The sequence below is a fragment of the Rissa tridactyla genome, chromosome 1, assembly GCF_028500815.1.
Source record: "Rissa tridactyla isolate bRisTri1 chromosome 1, bRisTri1.patW.cur.20221130, whole genome shotgun sequence".
In the NCBI taxonomy this organism is placed as follows: Eukaryota; Metazoa; Chordata; class Aves; order Charadriiformes; family Laridae; genus Rissa; species Rissa tridactyla.
The window spans coordinates 140206395-140230799 of NC_071466.1; the positions used below are offsets into that span (position 1 = coordinate 140206395).

The 24405-nt window shown below is 43.0% G+C and overlaps 1 protein-coding gene across 1 annotated transcript in view; it reads left to right on the forward strand.

Moving 5' to 3' along the window:
- ANO2 (anoctamin 2) overlaps positions 1-24405 on the forward strand; it is a 190129-nt gene that overhangs the window by 1167 nt on the left and 164557 nt on the right. Inside the window, exons 2-3 of the mRNA XM_054213085.1 lie at positions 5867-6051; positions 9061-9462. Coding sequence (XP_054069060.1) covers positions 5867-6051; positions 9061-9462 — 587 coding nt within the window. The remainder of the gene's footprint in view (positions 1-5866; positions 6052-9060; positions 9463-24405) is intronic.

Below are 24405 nucleotides of genomic sequence, written 5' to 3' on the forward strand. Positions count from 1 at the left end.
ACATTCTTCCCGCTCCTAATGTTGGAGGTGAGGGCTCCTGTGTACAAGGTTCTAACCAAAGGAGCACAATCAAAGGTTTGTACGTTTGTGTCTGTGACCACAGATATTCAGGTCAGTCAAAGCCAGCAATGAGCCGTGCTCCCCCTTGCCTGCCCCGTCTGTTTGAGGTGCTGCAATGCTGTTGTTCAGGGGCAGACTGTGAGGGCCCGGAGTGCATCCCCCTTCTAGGCGTTTAGTTGGCCATGTTAAAGAGTTTAGCTGGCTGAGTCCAAGGCCAGCTCCTTCACCAACCAGGGCTGTTTTGAAGAAAGCTCAGGTGAGCTGCCCTCCTTTCCCTTGGGAGCTTCTTTTCAGATAAGGCTTTACTGCTCGCCCCCGCCTGTTTTACGCTGCAGCTGAGCTACATCTGCACCAGGTCTTGGACCTTTGCCAGTTTGGCCCTGACTTGGACCCAGGGGCTCTGCTTCCCAGCTTGACCTCAGACCTGCCTTGTCACTGGGGGATTACTGAGCTGTGTCCAACCCTGATCACTGTTTCCAGCACTGACCCTGACCTGGATTTGCTGCTCTGCATCTGGTCTTCCTGTCAGTGGGGGTCACTGTGCCCTATCATGCTGTGCTCCAGGCTCACCTTTCCCTGTGGAGCAGATGGCCACGAGCCTCCTTTTCCCGAAAATGATTGTAAATGGATTGTTATTATCCTTTGTGTCAGCGACTCTTACTTTAAAGAATCAGTGAATATGCATTCACACAAAGGGCCAGAGGGTTATGGACAAGCCTCTCTGTTTACCGCATATTAACAGCTTCCTGAATCATTGTAGTCTCAAAGTGCATGGTGATATGGGAAGAAGCTCAGCTTGTGCCAGAATTACTTCTTGAGCACAGCTCCACCAAACTCAACACAGCTGCAACAGAGTGTGATTTCCTCCACTGTGTCTTCAAGACTACCATTAGTGCCTTTTAAGAATCATAGGAATTAAAGACAGACAAGGCTTTTTGGATTGTCTCTAATGCTCTCTAACGCAGCATGGTACAAATTAAAGAAAATTTATGATTAGAGGGCATGAAGCCTACCATGAAGAGGAGGAACTTAGAGGAAGCTTCTGGGAAATGGAAGTATAGGTGTGGCTTGGAGGAAGTAACAAGGTTTAAGACAACATCAGAGATGGAACAGCCCCGCTAAAGCTTAAGATAGGTAGCACAGCCCCATGCAATTCCCTGACTACTTTCCATCTTCATCACATTGTCCTAGCCATATGCCCTGGGCTAGCAGACCTCCTGGGGAATGAAACTGGGGATGCAACCAAAGGGACAAAGAAGTGGAGCTAGAAGTAGAAAACATAATTTTTTCAGGTTTGCCACTTCCTACTTGTTCCCCCACAGCTGAGTTTCCACCAAGAGACATGAGATCCAAATTTGCAGCCTGTGGTTTGAGTCCTCATACAGTACCTTTCAGATTGCAGATGGGAAGGGAAAAAACACCTATGAGAAATCCTGAGTAATGCCTTTGACAGCCTGGGCGCATCTGCCTGTCTGGACCCCATTCCAACATTCAGTTTGAAATGCCACATCCTGAGCCTCCAGGACACACAGCAAGGAGATACTCTGAGTAGGAATTAGTATCTCAGTTGTGTCCCTTTACATTTGGCTGTACTTAACACTGTTTCCTCTTTCCTTCCCAGCCTCCAGAATACGACCAGAGAAGAAATACTCTTTATAGAGGGAACTGTCTAATGTTGAGTTTAGTTATGGGACTGATTTCAGTAGAAGCAGCTAAGTAATAGGGGACTAAACATCTAAATAGTTCTTAAACCATCCTGAAGAAAGAAATATCAGATATCTGAAATTTAAAGGTCAAACTCTATCCTTCTTTTATTCAAAAAAGGAGTTTGAGAACACTGCACTAATCTAAATTATCTTTAATGAAAACTACTGCACCTTTTTCTTCAAGTAATATTGAATAAAGAATGGATTTCCTACATAAAAAAATTATTCCTAGACATTTTCTCTCAGTGGCCTGTTTCCTTTAAGCTTGACCAACATACATTCCCTTGTGTCTGGTGATAATTGGTATATTGAAGAAACAAGAGGTGGCAGTTTAAAACAGAAAACAGCAGTGCAATGAAAATGCTTGCATACTTATACAGGCATAACCGGCTGTATTGAAATGAGCAACTCTAGATGCGCATGTTCAGGACCGAGAAGTCATCAACTTAGTGGGGACCAAAAGAACACATGTGTAACCATGGTACATCTTTTTATTTATATATATCCTTTAAAGAAGATATGTTTAAGTTGAGCTACAGAGAAACAGTAAATTCAAGTAGTTCTTTTTCATACCTACTTGGAGGGTGGAAGGAGTAACAAGTTTGCCAAACAATGCTCCTAAATTGCAGATGTTTTTAACAGCCTTGCAGTGGAGTCTGTGCGAGTACAGGTATACTTCTGACTGTGGTGTCTTTCAGAAATGCAGCCCATTTTCTGATACTTAACCGGAAAGAGAGGAGGATAAATGAAAGCAGGCCAACCTCTGTGCCCTGGGTAGCCAAACCATTTATAGTGTATTCTGCAAGTGGTTGTGCCTGTGGTAATCTGACCATCTGGACCACTCAGATCGGATAATTAGCTGTTACTCAGGATTTAATACAGAGCTCCTAATTAGGTAGAGTCCCTTAATGCATATTTCACAAGCATTGCAGTCCTTTAATACACCCTCTCACTCCTTCCACTTTTGGCAGTACGTGCAGCTTCTACATCATTGCACTTTAGACAAGGAACTGGAAACTCAAATGGTGAGGTCAATTGGTACACATGCATCTGACCTGTAAGCTTACAAAAAGCCGAAGCAAAGGAGTGCAGAGAGACTGTGTGAGCAAGTAGATGATTACTGGCTGTGAATTAGCATTGGAACTAGAGCTGGTCACTGGTCTCTGTGCTGGACATACCTTGTCCTTGGAAGCCATTTACAACTTAAAGAAGTTTGACAGGAGGGATGGCTCCCAGGCTGTTTTTCTGGAATGAGTGTAGTTCTTGAATATTTGCTTTCCAGGTTGAATTCAAGATTCACTCTATTGCTGTTCTCTGGGATATATATCTCTCTCTCTATATATATATATATCTGTACCAAAGCTATGCATGTGTGCATGTATAAAACTGTATATATATATATACCCATACATACACACACAGCTTGTTTCTATTGACACTAATTCCTCTAGAATATTTACAGAATGAGAACATGTAAGGCCAGATGTCATAAAGGCTTACAGGGTAGAATGAGGTCAGGCAGCATCTGAAGCAGAAGCCCCTGAGGTACTGAGTGCAGTACCACAGGCAAGCACTGTCAAATGTGGAACTCATTCACAACAAAGCATTTTGATTCAGTCAGTTTGATCTGGGAAGATGAAAAGCTTTTGGGAGAACAGGAGTCTTCCAAATTCAGATATGGAAATTGCATTTCTATTGAAAAACTTATTCTGACTGGAAGTCCCTGACTGCCTCGCCTGCTTACCAGTGTTAACCTCAGGTTCGTGACACAGTTCTGGAGGTTGGGAAGCATAATGGAAATGAAATCATTTTATTATAAATGAAATGCAGATTTTTTTCCTAGGCCCAGTTAAAAGGACTGGGAAGAAAAAAAGGTCTTTAATTGACTGTGCAAAGGTCTTGTGAGATATCCCAGGCTTAGTCTGAAAATACTGGAGAAACACTGTGTGTAGCCTTTGGGAATGAAACCTTCACTTATTAATTATTTTGCTTGGAGTTTCCCTTGTGGCATCATTATGTGCTTCATTAAAGTAAACCAAGTGCAAGCGTCCTTGAGAGATCAGAAAAGGAAGATTGGCGAGTCAATCTATGGTACTGTTCAAGTGCTGCAGGACCCTAATCCATTATTGATAGAAAACATAAGAATAATTTAGGGGTCAGGCTCCCCCCTCTCCAAGCATTACCATTTTACTGGCCCCTCTCTTAGTGCGTGATTGTGGGTAAGTAGATTCAGCCTGTGTAGAGGGCATACAAGATTAGCAGTAGGACACAATGTCTGCCTTACACTCTTTGGGGGGAAAAAAAAAAAAGAAAGGATTCAATTAAATAAGGGGGAAATATGACTTTGAGATTTTAGCAATCTGCCCCTGTGCAAATAAAAAAAAAAAAGAGGAAAAAAAAGAGGAAAAAAAAGAGAGAGAGACAAAGTTTTGCTATCACCATCTAGAAGAATGGATCCTTTTAGATTTTCCTTGAATTATTTGAAGATGATGATCACTGCACAACTCTATAGGTTTCCTGCATACAGACACATCCTTCAATGCTCTGTCTTTTGAGATGCAATTTAAGGTATTTCTGCCACCAGTTGGCTATTTCAGCAATGCAGGAGAAACACTCTTCAGTCACATGAACTCTGAGAAAGAGACACAGCTGTTTCTGCCTTCCCTCTTCCCCTGCTTCCATCACCATGAGGAAGGTGTGGAGTAAACTGCTCAAATTTCCCAGCACTTTCTTGTGGAGAAGGGTGAAATTTCTTTCTCATAACACAGTGCAGCAGACTGGAAAGTAACCATACTATGCTGTTGAAGCTTCATGTTTCCTTAGACAGAAGGTGAAAGTGGGGGAAAAAAACGGCAGCGTTCCCAGGATTGCCTAGTAAGATATATGGGAGCTGAAGAATGTTCCAGTTATTTCTTCTTCCAGAGGAAGACAAAAGTCCTGACTGGAAAGGCATGGCGCTCTGTCTGTTTAATGGCAGCAGGTCTAATTGTGTGGGTAGATGGGTCTGCTACACCTACGTCTTGTCTCTGGTAGAAAACACTAATGCTTGAAGGACTCAGCTGTAGTTTTTCACTCCAGTAAGCTTCTCAAAGAGACTTGAAAAGATCTATCAAAAGATCAAAAAGTAAAGACCAATCAACCCCATTTCAGTTATAGCACCACTAGAGGGGGAAAGAGCATGAAATATTGGTATGTCAAAAAAGTTTCTGTCCCCATTATTTTTTTTTATCATTTTTTTCACTGTACTACTGCCTGTATGGGATTGACTTTCTGCATTTCCTACCTATGACCAAGATATTCTTCTCATATCTTGTTGTTGCTGTACACGGCGCTATGGCAGGTGGTGGCGGTGGTGAACAGGGAATGTCATGTAACTCCTCGCCCCCCCCAGCTCCTACACTATGATGCCTTGTGACCATGTCATTTTCCAATACAAGAGACGGTGAAGACATCTAAAATGAAAGGGTTTCAAGACATTAGTCCCTCAAGCCAAAACATGTAGGCATAGATTTAGAGGTACTTTATGAGAATTGCACACCATTACGTGTCCAAAAGTTAAGAGTTCTTAGTGGAATTGGACCATTAGCAAGAAGTTTGGACCTGTACCTGATCCCATTAGATTTGGTTACATCACACTAGAGCTGAAACACAGTCCATTTCAGGCCTAGTTGTAAGCTGTAAGCAAACGTGACTCAGTTCATTTGCAGTGATTAGGCTTCCATCTGGCAGGAGTACTGCACCTAGAAAACCAGGGCACAGTCACTTAAGACACACAGCACGCTCATGTCCTGGGAGTACTTTGCTAGCTGCAAAGCACTGACTGTCCAGCTCCTAACCTCATGACAGGAGTAAAAACATTATTGACCCACCAGGGCAGTGCTGAGCTAAGTGCAGTGTTGTGTCATCGTTCCCCCTTCCCCAGCAGTTCACCCAGGTAAGTACCCGCTGTTCCTCTGCAGCTGTATGCACCCCTTCTCCATTTATTGAAGCGCAGCATCTGAAGTTGAATAGTATCTATTAACTGCCCTATTTCCTGTTCCTTTAGGAAACTACCTGCACAAAAACTGCTTTATATTACAATACTTACCTCTTATTTTCAGACTTTCCTCTAGTGTCTTCACACCCAACTCTGAACAGACAGAAGACGGCAAAATCAGCAAGGTACTCTTTGTCATCATACAACAGCAAATACCTCACAGTTCCTCAAAACCGGAATTCCTTTCATGGCAGCAGGATCAATGGAGCTTTTGAAGCACCTAGCTGTACAGAGTCCTTCAGCAGTTCTGTAAGTAGGATTTTATGTTCATTAATTTACCTCTAATACCTTTGTGATGAGGAAGAACCTTGACGCAGGGTGAGCAGAGCATTGTGCACTCCTCCTGTGCCAGAATGTCACATGGTGAGGAAAGCAGTGCAAATTTAGGGCCAGAAGATGTCCTTACTGAAATCTGTGGGAGTTTTGATTTGCTTTCTGTGCAATAGACACCCATAATAATGGGGATACCACTTTGCTGCCAAGAGTGAGGAAAAGAGTCAACAGAGAGGGAGGGAGAGAGAGGCATTGTTTTATCTCCTCATCGTTTTATTCTGTGTAACTCCAGCAACATCAAATGTTGCTATGGTGCTCTCTCAGGTGGCTGGGATGTGGCAGCTGGCTACACACAAGTAATAAACAGGAAAATCTCTTAGCAACTTTTCATGTTCTCCAACCTCCTCGCTCCCTCTCCTGTGTTTTGTTTGTGCTTCTCATTTCTGCCCACACTTGCCAGTAAGGGAGGAGATGATGCTTAGAGCTCCTCTTCTCTAGAGTCAGCTAATGCATTGCGTTGTGCCAGTGACCTGGCAGTGGTGACATCACTACTTCTGCGCTGTATAGCGTGAAGCCCTCTGGAAGAGAGACGAGAAATCTGCAACGGGTTTCTCTTCACTGTGGCAGAGATATGGATCCAGGAGGTTTGCATGGACTGCCTGTGAGTACTACATGAAGATGTATTGAATGTGGAAATGGGGAATTGCAATAAAATGCTGTCTCCCAAGCAGTTTTATATTCTGCCAGGATGAGGCGTGGAGTATAAGTTTAGATATGCCTAAAGGGAATGTATATACACTTTACACATAAAGTGTGTGGTAAGTGTAATGTGCAGAACAGATTATTCGGTGGTAATTTCATGAAAGAATGAACGATGTAGTATGCATATAAAAACAAGATTTATTTAGTGATATGATGATTGCAAGCTACTTTGTGGGAAACCAAGTGAAGTGAAGCAGTGAAAAACAAGTATTTGGGAGAACTTGGGGTATATAATAATATGCACATTTATATAATACCTTCAAAAATTAATGTTGTGTTAACAAATGAGAAAATTGCTATACAGTACGCTTAGTTAACTTTGCATTCAGGACTAACGGTGCATGTAATGGACAGGGAGATAGGGAGAGAAAGAAATCTGTAACTGGTACCTGTCAAGATTTTACTTGTATAGCCACCTATGGGAACCATAAATGTCTGGAATTAGGTTACAGGCTGATTGCTTTGGATCAGGTTAACCCTATTTGTTTACTTCTGTGTCGTTCCCCAGCCACTGGATGGCTAGTGTCACTCTAATGGATGACACATATAGAGGTCTGTGAAGGGCTTTAAGATACAGCGTTGAGCTGGAAATGGTGGTTGGTAACAGTTTTGGAAAACATATGGGCCGTCTTAATGAACAAGAAGTGAAAGTGAATGCCTTACATTTGATATCAGTGTTCGACATTGGTGCCACAGAATTGCTATCCAAGCAGGGGTGCGGTGGTGGGGGTTAGCACTGGAACAGCTTCACCCCAGAAGGGTTCAGATAGTGGAGACAAGGAGGCAGGGATGGTCCGAGGGGGCAACTGAGCGCAACGTAGGCAATTTGAATGATTTCTAGTCATTCCTTTTGCAGAATTACTGGTCACTTACATAGTCTTTTCACAATATGTTAAAATACAGATCAGCTAGCATTTTTAGCCATCCATGGGGCATATCCTCTCTAATCCCTGCTATTTTCCAAAGCATTTCTGTCCAGCTCTTGTACCACATTGAGGATATTTCTCCCATTCTAGCACAGACCAGTTTCTTCCCTTTCTTCCTGCACACAGTTTTTTGCTTCCCTCCCCTGCCCAGCTTTGCTCCACAGCACATCCTTTCCCCTATCCCAGTCTGTAATGTGATCCTTATTCTCACTTCTCCATTCCATTTCAAAATCTCAGTATCATAGAATCATAGACTTATGTAGGTTGGAAAAGACCTTTAAGATCATGAGTCCAATCATCAACTTAACACTGCCAAAACCACCACTAAACCGTGTCCCTCAGCACCACGTTTACACGGCTTTTAAATACCTCCAGGGATGGTGACTCAGCCGCTTCCCTGGGCAGCCTGTTCCAATGCTTGATAACACTTTTGGTGAAGAAATTTTTCCTAATATCCATCCTAAACCTCCCCTGGTGCAACTTGAGGCCATTTCCTCTAGTCCTATCTCTTGTTACTTGGGAGAAGAGACCGACCCCCACCTCGCTACAACCTCCTTTCAGGTAGTTGTAGAGAGCGATAAGGTCTCCCCTCAGCCTCCTTTTCTCCAGGCTTAAGAGTCCCAGCTCCCTCAGCCTCTCCTCATAAGACTTGTGCTCCAGACCCCTCACCAGCTTCATTGCCCTTCTCTGGACTCACTCCAGCACCTCAATGTCTTTCCTGTAGTGAGGGGCCCAAAACTGAACACAGTATTTGAGGTGCAGTCTCATCACTGGAGGGGGAAATCGTTCGCCTCACCAGTACAGGGAGACAATCACTTCCCCAGTCCTGCTGGACACACTATTTCTGATCCAGGCCAGGATACTGTTGGCCTTCTTGGCCACCTGGGCACACTGTTGGCTCATATCTAGCCAGCTGTTGACCAACACCCCCAGGTCCTTTTCTGACAGGCAGGTTTCCAGTCACTCTTCTCCTGTATGGTCTGTGTACATGCAGGGGGATAGAGGCAGCGTCGGTGTGTGCCTCCATACCCGACCGTCAGGTAGGTAGGCAGATATCCCACGTGTTGGGATAAGGCCGCTATCTTTAGCCACTCTCATTTGTTTTTGGTCGGAGGAGGTCAGCGTGACTTCATCTGGTCTGCAGAGAGCATGTTTGTAGGCCATTCCGATCACCGGCTGACCTCCAGTTTTGACTCTGTGCACCTTTATGTGCTTGTGTGTAGATAGACCCCAGGCCAGCCAACCTGTTGGGCTTTTTGGCTTTCTTGTCGGTGAGACTCGTGTGTTTCTCTCCCAGATTATAAACAATTACCTGGACGGGACGCAAGGAGGGGCCGTGGACAAGGCAGCGCCGAGTGGCATGCATTTCAGGGACAGCAAGAGAAAGGTCGACTACGTGTTAGCCTACCACTACCGAAAACGCCTGGCTCGGCACCCACCTGGCGTGGCCTCACCTAAGCCGACACACAGATCTGCCTCCTTGGCCCTGGTTTCCAACGGAGGGACCGAGAAGGGCCGTGCTGAGCCACAGCAGCAGGACGGTGGCCAACGTGTCCCCCAGGAGCAGCCGGGGCTGCCGGGGATAGAGGTGATCGAGCTCGGCCCACTGGATGCCCTGGAGGAGGAGAAGCGGCTGCAGCGGGAGGAGTACGAGCGCAACTTGTTGGAAGCAGGGCTGGAGATAGAGAAAGACCCTGAGGTAAAAGGGGGAGAGTAGCTCTTCATGCATGGCACCAGGTGCCCCGATGGGTAGCGGTCGCTTCGGTATCGGAGGTGGCTATGTGCAGGATGCAACCACAGCTGGGCCATGCTGTCAGGGTAGCTCAGCGGCGGCTGGGTGCCCAGGGCATGGCTGCCGGCTCTCCCTGCTGGCAAGGAGCCCGGCTGTGGCCATACGTTAGGGCCCGGCCTGACCTGCCTTCATTCCTGCCCTGCATTAGTGTAAACTGAGAGGCAAATCACACCTGTGCTGACTCTTAAAAATGAGAGTATATGCCGCTTTCTTTCTAACACAGTCCCACTGATTCCCCCACTGTCGCCTCTGCAGCCGCAGCACGTGTAGGGTGGTCTGGAGGTATGTCTCATGGACAGCTTGAGCAGCTAATCCTGAAGACAGTTTGTTCCTGCTGAACAGTAGTTCAGTACTGAACAGCCCTGGGTCAAATGCTGCCGCCGTGGCAACCCCCAGTTAGGGATCTGCAGGAATATGTTGTACAAGCTATTTTATGCATGCCTAAAATACGGCATGAAGCCAAGAATAAGATGTCAGAGGTGTTTCTGTATTGCTTGGTTCTTACTGCCTAGGAAATACATGGTTGTTATTGCTGTTTAATGCACTATTGAATCTTATTTCAGCAGAAAACATATTTCTTTACCTAAATGTTCTCATGGCATGCAGTGGACATACTTTTCTTACCAGAAAATGTGTTTACATTTTAATACTGCTAAAATGAAGAAAGGCTCTCAAGTAATTTGCTGGAATACAAAGCCCTGTTAAGATATTTCATATTTCCTCAGAATAACTTAGTTCCCAGCCATACCTAAATTTTGTGTCATTTTATTCATTCCACCCACAAAATGAACAGCTCCTATGCTGCAACAGGAGAACCTTCCAGGCTTTAATGTATTTATTCTCACCACATGTGCATGATGTTGGAAAGTGCTATGGTCATATCAGCTGGGAGCTGTGGTTAGGTCACTTGACTGCAGCCAGTCGGTCTATTGAGCACGGGTCTTCCAAATCCCATGTTGACACACTGAGTTCTGTGCTATCCCTCTGGACCTCTTTGAAAGCCACGGATATTTATATCCACTGAAGGGGAGTCTTTGCTGGGTTCTAGTTTTAGGTGCTCCATTGTTTTTGACACCAAATTTAAGAAACTTAGGTCTTCTTTTCAGAGGTGCTGAGAACTTACAGCTCATATTGCTTTCAGTGCAACCACTCAACACTCCCAAAAGGGGGACCAAATTGCAGATTGCGTCTGAAAATTTGAGTCTATCTAACTTGGCATAGTGAACACAAGTTAAATATTACTGGCAGGAATAGAAAGAAATAGAAAGCCCTTTTGACTCTTAACATTTTCCTTGCTCAGTTTGCTGAGTTGCAGGTGGCTATGGGTTGTATTTCACTGCATACCCTGGCTGAGCCATCCTTGCACTGAACAGAAAAAAGTGATCTCAGATTCTGATTCTTTTATGCTAAACATTTGGGTTAAGGTTCAATACTGCTAACACATGACTATCTTACCGCTATGATTTTTATAACCAAATTGCATAAACCCCCTGAGAACAGCTGGTTTTGGAGGCTTCTTTCAGTTCTGAATTTCATCAGAACCTGAAAAGTCTAGCTGGAGATTTGGATTTGATTATTCGATTCATTACTTACCCGAAGTCCAGCTGGATTCAAATTCTGGTTCAGACCCCTTCCAAGTGATGACATGCACTCTTAAATAATATACAAAGTAATAAATGATGTCATAGAGATGGTCAAGAAAAAAACTTTTTGTCACGGTTTTCCTTCTGTAGAGGAAAAGGCTTTTTGTAAATGTTCCGAGGAAATTGTTTTGCAACCTTTTTTTTTTTATGGGAAAAATTAATTGATTTTGAAAATTACAAAAAAATGCAATCCCATCACTTCTCTATCTGTATACGTGTATGTACATAATCACTCCTGCCCCCCCAACACACAAGCTGTCTAATCAAAAGGGAAGGTGTTTTTCCCTCCAGAATCTCCTGAGAAACTGGAAAGGACTATGCGTTATCCTTTTACTTCCCTGACCAAGACATGTGGCTTTTAGTTCCTTTTCTTTTTCTGACTTCACTTTTGGGTTTTTTTCCTCCTGTTAGTTAACTCCTGTTAAAACATGCTGAAGCTGCTGTTGTTATCTTGCGGTGAATTTCACAGAACGTGCTGATCAGGCGCATGTGAAGGGTACAGCTGGACTTATATGTTTATTAAAATTGTGTGTTGAACTGATATGAGAAAAACTTCTGATTTTAGTCCTAGTGAAATGATGTGTCTATAGTTCATTAAACTCAGAATAGTCTTAATCATAGCATGCTATATTTTTAGTGAATACCACAGTAGACTTTCAACTCCTACATTTCTAGTGGTGTACACTGAACAGGCGTGTTTGGGGTTTTTTTTTTGTTTGTTTCAGTGCTAGTATAACAAATGGATCTTTTTCATATAGTATTATTGGAAGTTGAGGCATATTCTATAATACATATCTCACTCTTGCCATATGTTCTGGACCAGGTCCTAAGATGAGTCTATTCTCCTGTTGTGCTGGCTGCAAAGATAACTCAAAACAGTTGTATGTGCTGCAGCTCCTGTATGAGGGATTCTACTTTTGGACCCTTGGGTTAGAACAGGTCTTAGTTTCTCTACCTTATGTCAGCTGCATAGTCTTGCAAAGAAAAATATTATTTCCAGAACAATAGGATATCCTGAATACAATCGCTTTCCTGAAACAGCGTCAGTTTTTACTTGAAGCAATAGCAATAGAAAGGAAGAGAGCTAAAGGGTATCTGCTGTGTCTGCGGTCTTCAATAAACATCTCTGCACTGTCCTTTCTATGTGGCCTAGAGTAGCTATACAGCTATAAATATTATCTTTGATACAGCGTATGTAGTTAGGTTCTTGTTAACCTCATTGCTTGAATAAAAAAAACCCCACCACTCCCCCCGCCTCAAAAAAAAAAAAAAAAGGATCAAGCCATTGTCCTCTGGGAGTCCTGAAGGATATATTTACTGAGTGATACAGCTGATTCAGCATTTAATGACTCCTAAGGGCATCTGTCGTTTTCTGGCTGGTAAGTTGCTTAATCTCAGTTAACTCTACTTTGTAAAGACTGTAAACTTGATTAATCTAAATGAACTAAGTACAGCATCTTTTGCATCGGGCTACTCAGTCTACTAACCTCACAGGATATTTGAGTTCCTGTAGAAGCTGATTTTGTAGGCTAAAAATCATAGAATCATGGAATCATAGAATTGTTAGGGTTGGAAGGGACCTTAAAGATCATCTAGTTCCAACCCTGCTGTGAGGGACACCTCACACTAGATCAGGTTTCTCAGAGCCCCATCCAGCCTGGCCTTACAAACTTCCAAGGATGCGGCTTCCACAACCTCTCTGGGCAACCTGTTCCAGTGTCTCACCACCCTCACGGTGAAGAACTGCTTCCTAACGTCCAATCTGAATCGACCCATCTCTAGTTTTAATCCATTCCCTCTAGTCCTACCATTACCCGACATCCTAAAAAGTTCCTCACCAGCTTTCTTGTAGGCCCCCTTAAGATACTGGTAGGCCACTAGAAGGTCTCCTCGGAGCCTTCTTTTCTCCAGACTGAACAACCCCAACTCTCTCAGTCTGTCCTCATAGGAGAGGTGCTCCAGCCCTCTGATCATCCTCATGGCCCTTCTCTGGACACGTTCCAGCACGTCCATATCTCTCTTGTAGTAGGGGCTCCAGAATTGGACGCAGTACTCCAGGTGGGGTCTCATGAGAGTGGAGTAGAGGGGGAGAATCACCTCCCTCGACCTGCTGGCCACACTTCTCCTGATGCAGCCCAGGGTACGATTGGCTTTCTGGGCTGCTAGTGCACACTGACAGCTCATGTTGAGCCTCTCGTCCACCAGCACCCCCAAGTCCTTTGCTTCAGAGCTGCTCTCAAGCCAGTCACTGCCCAGCCTATATCGGTGCTTGGGATTGCCCCGACCCAGATGGAGGACCTTGCACTTGGTCTTGTTGAACTTCATGAGGTTGACATGGGCCCACCTCTCCAGCCTGTCAAGGTCCCTCTGGAAGGCATCCCTTCCCTCCAGCGTGTCAGCCGCTGCACACAGCTTGGTGTCGTCGGCAAACTTGCTGAGGGTGCACTCTATGCCAGCGTCCATGTCGCTGACGAAGATGTTAAACAAGACTGGTCCCAGTACTGATCCTTGAGGGACTCCACTTGTCGCTGGCCTCCACTTGGACATGGACCCATTGACAGCCACTCTTTGGGTGCGGCCATCAAGCCAGTTCCTTATCCACTGAATTGTCAGTCCATCAAACCCATATTTTATCAGCTTGGAGACCAGGATGTCATGCGGGACAGTGTCAAAGACTTTGCTCAGGTCCAGGTAAATGACGTCAGTTGCTCTCCCCTTGTCTATTGATGTTGTGGCCTTCTCATAGAAGGCCACTGGGTTTGTCAGGCACAATTTGCCCTTGGTGAAGCTGTGTTGGTTGTACCCAATCACCTCTTTGTTATTCTTCTGCCTCAGCAGTGCCTCCAGGAGGATCTGCTCCACAATCTTACCAGGCACGGAGGTGAGACTGACAGGCCTATAGTTCCCTGGTTCATCCTTCTTTCCCTTTTTGAAAATGGGGATTATGTTTCCCTTTTCCAGTCAGTGGGGACCTCACCAGACTGCCACGACTTTTGAAATATAATAGAGAGTGGTTTAGCAACCTCATCCGCCAGTTCCTTCAGTACCCGTGGGTGTATCCCATCAGGTCCCATGGACTTGTTCACTTTCAGGTTTATCAGATGGTCACGAACCTGATCTTCACTTACGATGGGCAGTTCTTTCCAACCCCTGCCATTATCTTCTGTGACTCTGGGAGTGTGGTTGGAGCCCTTGCCAGTGAAGACTGAGGAAAAGAAGTCATTGAGAACCTCGGCCTTCTCCATATCACTTGTCACCAGTTCTCCCGTTTCCTTTCTGAGGGGGTCCACACCTTCCCTAGTCGTCTTCTTGCCATTAATATACCTATAGAAATTTTTGCTGTTTCCCTTGATCTCCTTGGCTAGATTTAATTCTAACTGAGCTTTAGCTTTTCTCACCAGGTCTCTTGCTGCTCAGACAGCTTCCTTATATGTCCCCCATTCTAGCTGTCCTTTCTTCCACTCCTTATAAAGTTTCTTTTTGTGTGACACTCTGTCCAGGAGGTCATGTTCATCTAGGCAGGTCTACTAGCATTCTTTCCTGCCTTCCTCTTTGTCGGTATAGTTTGCTCCTGGACATGGAGAAGGTGATCCTTGAATATTGACCAGCTGTCCTGGACTCCCCTTCCCTCTAGAGCTTTGTCCCATGGCACTTTGGCCAGCAGATCCCTGAAGCGATCAAAGTCTGCATGCCTAAAGTCCAGGGTCATAAGCTTAGAATACATCCTCCTAGTTGCCCTGAGGATCTTAAATTCTATCACTTCGTCGTCACTGCAGCCAAGGTTATCCCTGAGGCTCGCGTTGGCCACCAGCCCTTCCCTCTTGGTGAGAACGAGGTCCAGCATAGCACCTTCTCTTGTTGGTTCCTCTGCCATTTGGAGGAGGAAGTTGTCATCAATGCATTCCAGGAACATCCTGGATTGCTGGTGCCTTGCTGTGTTGTCCCTCCAGCAGATGTCAGGGTGGTTGAAATCCCCCACGAGGACCAGGGCCTGTGAACGTGAAGCCACTTCTATGTGCCTATGCAGGGCCTCATCTGGTCAGGTGGCCTGTAGCAGACCCCTACTGTAACATCGCCTTCCCCTATCTTCCCTTTAATCTTAACCCATACACTCTCAAACAGCTCCTCGTCCTTCCCCATGTGGAGCTCCATCGATTCTAGCTGGTCACTGATGTAGGGGGCAACACCTCCTCCCCTCCTACCCTGCCTGTCCGTCCTAAAGTGCTTGTATCCGTCTATCCCTACATTCCAGTCATGGGAATCATCCCACCAAGTTTCAGTAATAGCCACTATGTCATGGCTTCCCAGCAGCACAGTGGCCCTTAACTCATCCTGTTTATTGCCCAAACTGCGGGCATTTACGTAGAGGCACTTCAGCTGGGCTGGCCACGTCACCCTCTTGTGTGAATCCCCCTTGATTCCCTTGGGGTGTCCCGGTGGGTCGTCTCTGGCTTGCCTCGGGGCAACAATTTGAGAGCCCTTGCTAGGACTCCATCCCTCTGCCCCTGATGTGCTGCCCCACTGTTTGTCACAGGCAAGCGTGAAATTATTGACCCCTTCCCCCTTCAAATCTAGTTTAAAACCCTATCAATGAGCCCTGCCAACTCCTGCCCCAGAATCCTTTTCCCCCTCTGGGATAAGTGCATCCCATTAGCTGCTCGCAGCCCTGGTGCCTCATATACCAAGCCGTGATCATAAAATCCAAAGCCCTGTTGACCACACCAGTCCCGGAGTCATGAATTGACCTGTTGACTCCTCCTATATATTCCCTCATCTATCGCTGATGTCAGAGGGATGGAGGAGAACACAACTTAAGCTCCTGATCCCTTTACCAGTTGCCCTAAGGCCCTGAAATCTCTTTTAAATGATTGTGAGCCTCTCATTGCTACCTCGTTGCTTCCCACCTGAAAGACCAGAAACGGGTAATAATCTGAAGGACTCACAAGGGTGGGAATTTTACCTACAATGTCCTTTACCTGGGCACCAGGGAGACAGCAGACCTCTCTATGAAGCGGGTTCGATCTGCATAAACAGAAATATTTAGATGTCAGGAAGTTCATCTCTAGGAACACAAGATAGCATTATGACAATTTAAAAATCTTTTTTTTCTACAACTACCTTTTTGAAAAAGTGGGAATTTCCTTATGTTAATATGTTTGGTAACATGATCTTAATAGGATTTTTATATGCTGAATAACTAGGGACAAACACCTTTCTCATTTGTATTGTCAATTCATTGTGTAAAAGAATAGAGACAACAAAATTAATGAAGATACAATTTGTCTGTGGAGAGAGGAGTATTACTCTTTTTTGAATATGTGGAAAACAGGCAAGATTATGGCCTGTCTCAATATCCACCCAGTTATTTTTTGTGAGTAAAGGAATTTTTGACTAGTTTTCAACTTCCTTATAACTTTCTATCATTTGTTATTGCTGTCCTCCAGAGAAACTTTGCTGTCTCGTAATATAACCTTATTTGGTTTGTTTTACTGTTTTTAAACTGAGATACTATTTTGCATGTCCTAGACAAAGTGCACAGTGAAAGCAATGGGCATAAAATTGAATGTTACAAGTTTTTCCTCTCTAATGTGACACTGAGTCCCCATAATGATGAGTGGTTGTAATGAGATTTGACAACCTTCTTACCATGCTCCCTAGTAAAGTCATACCTGATCCATTGCATCTATTCACATGTTATAACAAACACCGTCACCATCAACTTTCAATCCTGATGTTCTGTGTGTCAGACACTACAAGTGGCAGATCAAGTTTAAGGAGCTCTTTGGTTGGTTATCTTCTCTTCAAATCAAAATATTTGGGTGGTCCAGTCTAGCCTGTGCCCATGAAAACAACCACAATTTAGGGTCATGTAGAAGTGATATTTGGTGGAAAGAACAGAACAGAAGAGGAAACTCCCTGTTCACATCTGATGATGGCAACATGGCAATATAGAACTACCGTGTTGCATAGTTTGCTAAGAATAAAAAAAAAAGTTTGCATCTGTGACTGGCCTGTTTGACCAGTCTATGAAGTTGGATAAAATTGGCCTGGTGTTGACTCTTGCACGTGTATGTAGAATTAACTACCTTGTATTTTACAATATTACATAGTGACTAATACAGACCCCACTAATATAGATCATGTAAACACATTAATCTGTATAGTGTTAAGCATTTGCAGGATTTGTTTCCCCTGCTTCAAAGTAATGCAGTTCAGAGTACAGTAAAACTCTTTTTCCAAGGTCTCCATGCCAGAACCCAGATTCTTTGGCATGTCTTTGTAAACTGCAAAGGAATGCCAGCAGGTCACATTTACCCTTGTGAGCTAGCTGCCAAAGCCTGGATAGTCATCTCCAAATAAACCCTATTTATCACTAGTGGCACAAGTCAAATTTTCATCAAACACAGAAAGAATTGCCTGAGATAGGGCCACCTTAAGAGTATCCTCAAATATTCCACCTTGATTCCCAGGAAGGGCAATAAACACCATTGACTTTGCAGGTAGTTCTTGGGGTTGCTTTTTTTTATTTTTTTTTTGTTTGGTTGTTCCAGGGGAAATTGATTGTTGTGTTTCACCTAATGTGGAGCACCAGTAGTTCACTTAAATTTTAATTGTACTGCTGCTTTAATGACTGCAAATGCAATATGTCATGTATTCAATTAGTGTTATGTATGGCAAAGCATAATAGGAATAGAATAAGAAGACACTGGAGATGCACCTTGGCATTCTGACAAAGTAGGATCATTTTCGAGCACATTGGAAATGAAATGTACTTTGCTAAATAGCATTTAGGAGATGAAAATATCTTTTAAGGGGAAGATGATGACAATTTTAAAGCCAAGTGTAAATTATCCTCCAAGAAGCTCATCTAACTTGAATTTTAGACCTAGCATAATTTTAAGGGCGTCTCATTAAACTCCGTTGGCTACATTGCACTTTGAGGCAAGGAAGTCCTTAAGGTCCTCAATGTATCAGCTTATGCAGTACTGTTGATAACAACACTACTGATGATGGTGGTTGTGATTGGATTTTTCTGCTTGATATTCCAAGGCACGTTTTTGAATTTTTGTGGAAAAAAACCCCAAACCCACAGAAAAACTAAAAAACAAACCAACCAACCAAACCAACATCCCTAAAATCCCCCCAAACCCAAAGCATCTCCACCCCCAAACCAACGAATCAACTCCACCCACACCGCCCCAGCCTGAATCAAAGCTTATAGTGCTGCAGCTAGATTTTATCTATGGGATTAAATTGCACTGTTTGTCACACTAATGTTCTCCCCATTTGCCTGTGGGAGAAGACTTTCTCTTTTATGTTCTGTCAGCTGTAAAGGACGAGAATAACCAAAATAACTTCATGGTAAATGGTTCAATGAAGAGGGCCATTTTTCTTTCTCTGTCTCCTCCTATCCCCATCTCTAGCTAAGGACTTTTCTGCTGAGCAGTGCCATCAATGTTCTTGCTATATGAGTAATTTTCTTGGGTCTGCTATATTCTCTAACATCCTCTCGATGTCATATGTAGCTGATTTTAATGTTAATAGTTTTCATTGTGAAAAAGTGGAATTCCAATGCCCAAGAGTTTAATTTATTTGGATAGACCTTTTTTTCCTTCACAAAGCATTTTTTTGGTATAAAATATTTCAACTTTTAGTTAAAAGGTTATGGATATTGCTTAACTTAGTAGTAATTAAGAGCCTGAAAAAATGATGTCTTTTTCCAAAATCTATCAATGTGACTTGCAGATAATTCCAAGAAAAGCATCTCATGCCCTTAGTTCATGTGGCATCTGGCAGGTACTCAGTGTGAATGTTATAGTTGTCTCAAAATGTTCATTCATCTAAAGTGCAAAGGAAAGCTTAATAGTAGCTAACATTAATTTTAAAAGGATAGGGAAATTTAATATGAGCCCAAGACCTTTATCTATGTTAATGAACGCCTCCTGAAGCCAATGAGAATGCGTACACAGTAATGTAGTATTGCAAGCAGACAGGGGTCTTTTGTGCTCTAGGTCTTTGGACTTTGTAGTTCACTCTCTCTTAGTACAGCACTCGGAACAAGGCAATACTTCTTTGGGGGCCTCTTAGTCTACCAATTATATAAATATTTGATGGTTATTTTTCAACGACTCTAGTTACAGAAGCATTAATTAGCTAAAACATGTTCTGATCCTGTATGTTACTTATATGGGCTGAAATGTAATACACGGCTCTTATAAAATTAAAGTTGAACAGGCAAGGTGAGGTTTTCAGTTGTAGTGAAGTGGATGTGATGAAAATATTGGCAAGTTGATTAACTATTTAAGAAGGAATTACGACTCCATTTTAGAGAGGATTTTGGAGTAGACCCATGGGAGTTAGGTGTGGTTCAGTCAGTATTAAAATAATGATCCATAATAACAGGACACTAGGTAGAGCGACTGTGCTGTCAAAGCTGAAAAGTTCATACTATGAAGCCTGTTGTTTAACGATTGAATAGATGAACGGGCAGAGAGACTCACTCTGTGTATTTTAATTAACATCCAGACACTTAATGCTCAGCTATTAGGTACCTTAATGAAAACAGCTTCCAAGGGATTTAGAGAAAATTGAAGAGGTGTACAAAAATGGGCGTGTAAGTTATCGATGACGTTTATAGAGCTCTTGGGCCAGCAATGATAAATCTCATCAATTGTCTGCAGGTTGGGAAATGGAGGGATCAATATCTTGAATTTCACCTGGTGGTAGATTTGGGGTGTGCATTCTGGTGATATTTAAAATGGGAAGTGGGCAAGAAGCATCCTATTTTTACATATATTCTTACACAGTGCTGTTTCTATCAGACTTGGTTGGTAGAAATGGCAAATAGCCTCCCGAATTTGTGTCTCCATTTCACTGTGTGCTGTGTTGAGTTTTGTCACCTGCTGGAGGAGCTATTTCCATTTCTACAAACCGCCAGATAGATAAGAAGCCCACAGAAATGGCTTATACATCTCTGCTAGGGCATAGCAGGAAGAGAACTGGATGCTTGTAGGATAGGGGACAAAAGTAACAAAATTAGCTGCTTGGTTTGTTCACAGATGAATCCATGAAAACATTTTTTAATTATCAGTGGTCTTGTTTGCAGTAGAAATTTTAATCTGCAAATTAAATCCATGGAGACAATTTGGAGAGCACCAGAGGAAGCCCCGAGGGATGCTGCACTGCACTGATGACGCTGCAGTAGCTAGAGTGACTGCAGAGAAGCCTTGGAGGCTGAAGTAGTGCTAATTTCTGTAAGGTGTTTAGGCCAGCGCAGTTTGAATAGTAGTTTCATGAAAATAAAGTTGTAAAACATGAGACAGTATGGGGATACTGGTCTGGGGATTTATTGCTTTTCTGACCTCTTAAAGGACAGAAAACATGCTGCTATTGATTGGGGTGAGGAAGCAGCTTCTACAGGTGCTGGGTGAGGACTGCCCCTACTGCAGCACCTGCTCCTGATGCATCTCATCCCATTCTTTGGCAGAAGAAGAAATCCTGGATTTCAGAGATTCTGTTGTAGTGGAAAGGTGACTTTCTTTGCTTTGCTGTCCCCAGGCAATTGCCTACTTTGTCTATATATGCACTGTTTTATGTTATAAAAGACTTGAGCTAAGACGGTCCTTCACTGTTCTTGTGCTTTTTGGCCTGTATGAAAGTAGATTAAAAAGCAGTTTCTGTCTGAAAACTCTGTGTCTGATCCACAGAAACTGAGAAAAAAGGACAAAAATGAGAAACAAATTCATTTTTCTTCTGTGGATGGAAAAAATAGGGACTAGGATTTGTTCTTCAGTCACTTCTTTCTTTATGGAAGAGGAGAGTGGGGCATGTTTTCCAGTGAGCAGAGATAGATGGCATTCCCTTCCAGAGCCAGGGAGAGTAAATCAGAGCTGTCATGCCTTTTCACTGCCGGACAAAAGAACAGTTTCAAGTGAAGCGGTAAGTGGTTTCCTATAAAGGGATCTTCCACCTCTGCTATTTCTGTTTTGGCCTGATGCAACTGGCTATGGAAAAGTCTTGACTGTCCAGGGCTTCTGGATTGTCATAGTAAGCATCAGTACAGTGTTACATCTCATCTCACAAACCAGAGCAAAATCCAGTTTATTTTTGTGGAAGTGACAATGAATATTGTTGAATGGCTTAGCTGGGGGAGAGGATAGAGAAGGGGTTAGAAATTAAAACTGGAAAGTCAGGGAGAGAAAGAGAATAAAAACCCCTGCAAGAACATGAAAAGGAAAGAAAAAAACTCAAACAAACAAAAAAATAACCCTTCAACCAACCAACTAAAAGTACAGTGACACCCATGCCAAGGGAATGCCATAAAGTGGTATTTACCAGCTTCTGTCATCTCAGATTCGGGAACAGATTCCAGCAGAGAAAAGGCTGGGGGGTATCTGACTATGGAAATTAGTCTTTGAAGAAGGATAAGACTGTCTTACGGGGAAAAAACAACTGTTTGTGTACATGCGGAGTGAAGGAGTGGAATTTGCTGTCCTTTAGCAGATCCAGGGAAAGGCAACATAAATAATGACTCAGGCTTGTGGGGTTCTTTTTATATGTTTTGGAATCTTTTTAAGTCATCTTGCTTTACTGATGACTCTAATGGTTGTGTGTGTCATTCTGCCCAAATTTAAGTTATTAAAATGTTGGTTGCTTGTGACATTCTGGCTAGACAGACAAGCATATTTCTCATGAAGAGAGCCACTGTAGGGCAGGAATTATTCGCTTCCAGATGCACAACTAGACCTTTTTATAGTGTGTACATTTTTAAATGTTATTTTGTGTATGAAAGGGAGACATTTTAGAATGAAAACTGGATTCATGTTCAGGCTGTTGATATGGATAGTGGAAGTGTCTTTTAAAGGAAAACAAAGTAATTTTCCATTAGAAATCAGAATGTTCTCTTTAACACAAACTGTTACTTAAATCCTTTCTAGACCTAAGTTCTAGGTAGCTGCTGAGCTCCACCAACTCAGTAGCAGTTTGGATGGATGAGCACAGATTTAGTGGTGGGAAGCTGTCATAGGTGGAAAGATTAGTTAACTGCCGCGCTTTTACTGAAAGACAACAAGAATCTGAAGATACATATATATAAGCATGCGTGCACACACACACACACATATATATACAAAATGGAGGGAGAAGTGAAGAGCATGGTTCACTGGTCTGTGCTGGGTCTGTATGGGAGTTGACAATGAGTCCGTTTTTTGTTCAAATTTGGACTGTTCTGGTGGTGACTGGAGTCATCTATTTTCCGCTGTTAAAAGATCTGTTTTGGCCACTGGAAACAGTCAAACTCTTCTCCGGTTCTCGTGTCTATTTCAAGTATGGCACAAAGCTGTTGTGTCAACTCCATGCTACCTAGGAACTCCACCTATTTGTATCACCAGAGGTAGCACTATGGACCCAAATGCTATCTCACTTCTTAACTTTTTCAGTGAAAAGGAGTGAGGGTTGGTCTGCATGATCTGATTTTAATGAATGGATTTGCAGAAAGGGGAAACAGGAGAAACCAGAAACCATGCAAGGTTTTTGAAGGCCTTTTGTATTTCACTTTCATGTAAGGACGAATATGTTTGATGATACCTAAACAGCAGCTTCTGAATGTTGTTCCTAATTTCAAAAATGTTGAGCATCGAGTTGCTCTTAGCAGTGGGAACTGTTGGATGTATAGCACTGGGGAACACTGCCGCATTTCATGTTTTTAAAAATAGTTTCAAGAGGCTGCCTTTTCAATCTGGTAGGAGTTGCATTTATGTTTTTCATTTTTAAGAACAAATAGAAAAAACCACAATGTACTGTCATAGTTCATAGATACCATGATGGCATCTGCAGTGTTACAATGTTATGAAGCTTTCAGGCAACTGCTCACAGAAGTTCTTCTCTCCTTTCCACAATGACCCAAGAGATCTATGTAGGTGAAGGTAGGGCCCATGTTGTTCTGGAAGAACCCACTTCACTTGCCTCTCTCCAGTGTGGTCTGAACTCCAAGGCTGCACACTGCAGCAGACTGTCCCTCAAAGGGGCTTAGCATGATAACCATTTAACATACCACAGGTTGGGACTTCTGGAGGAGAAAAGACCTTTGAGATACAGCTTAGTCAAACTGAGGTTGGTTCTATGTATTAACCATGCCTACGTTCTGAAAAAAAGGGAACTGCGATACATAAGCCATACAGGACATTGTAATCAGATTGGTTTCAACTAGAATTTGTTTTGTATTCATCATATGGTCTTTTGAATCATAGGACAAAGCAAATCATTCCAAACTGTATCACGTGTTTGTTTTTGTTGTTACAGATCACCAATTACTTTTGCCTGAATAGAGCAACTAGGAGAAAAATTTTAGCAGAGTCCATCAGGCTGCACGATTCCCATTAATGTTGATGGGAGTTAGGTGACTAAATCCCTATGCACAGCATGGAAAATTTACCCTTCGGGGTGAATTCTCTTCTTGATACACAGGCCTGATAATTCTGTGAGCCCCAATAAGTCTCCTTTATGTATACAGGTATGTGTTCGTGGTGTTTGGCCAAAGAAATAATCATGTAAGAGCTAGATTTTGATTTTTGTGCAGTTATTCGAGGTTAGTATTAAAATAACAATGATTTAATGACCAGAAACGAAACAAGTGGACAAAAATATTTATCTTGAATAGGTGTATGGATTTTTTTATTTTTTTTTAATAGAAATAGATAAGTCTGCTTTAGCTCCACACTCAAGCTCTATCATCTAGGAATTAATTAATCAGTCAGTGCTGGCTTCTCCCTTCAATTCCTTGATCTACGTGATAATTTTAGGGCATTATTGAATTCACTAAAAGGATTGAGACCTATACATTTATGGTAATTCTTCAGGTAGAATTAGGTAGATGACCTTTGAATTTCATAAGATGTCTAGTGGTGAAGCAAATGAACAAAGTGTATTTGAGAATGAGCTACTGATAGTTAGGGGAAAAAATGAAACTATATAGAGTGATATTCCTTCTTATCTTTGGAAACAGCAACCTTTCTAGGCATAACACCAAGACACCATTCTTGAAAATGTGGAGGTGGCCATTACTTTCTGTAGGCTAGTGTCAACATTGAGTATACCGGAAGAATACCAACATCTTTCTCTTCCAGAGGAGCACAGTGTACTTCCCTTAGCCATGGCATCAGTTTACCAGATGGAAGACAGGGAATTTGTCTGCAGGCTTTGTCTACAT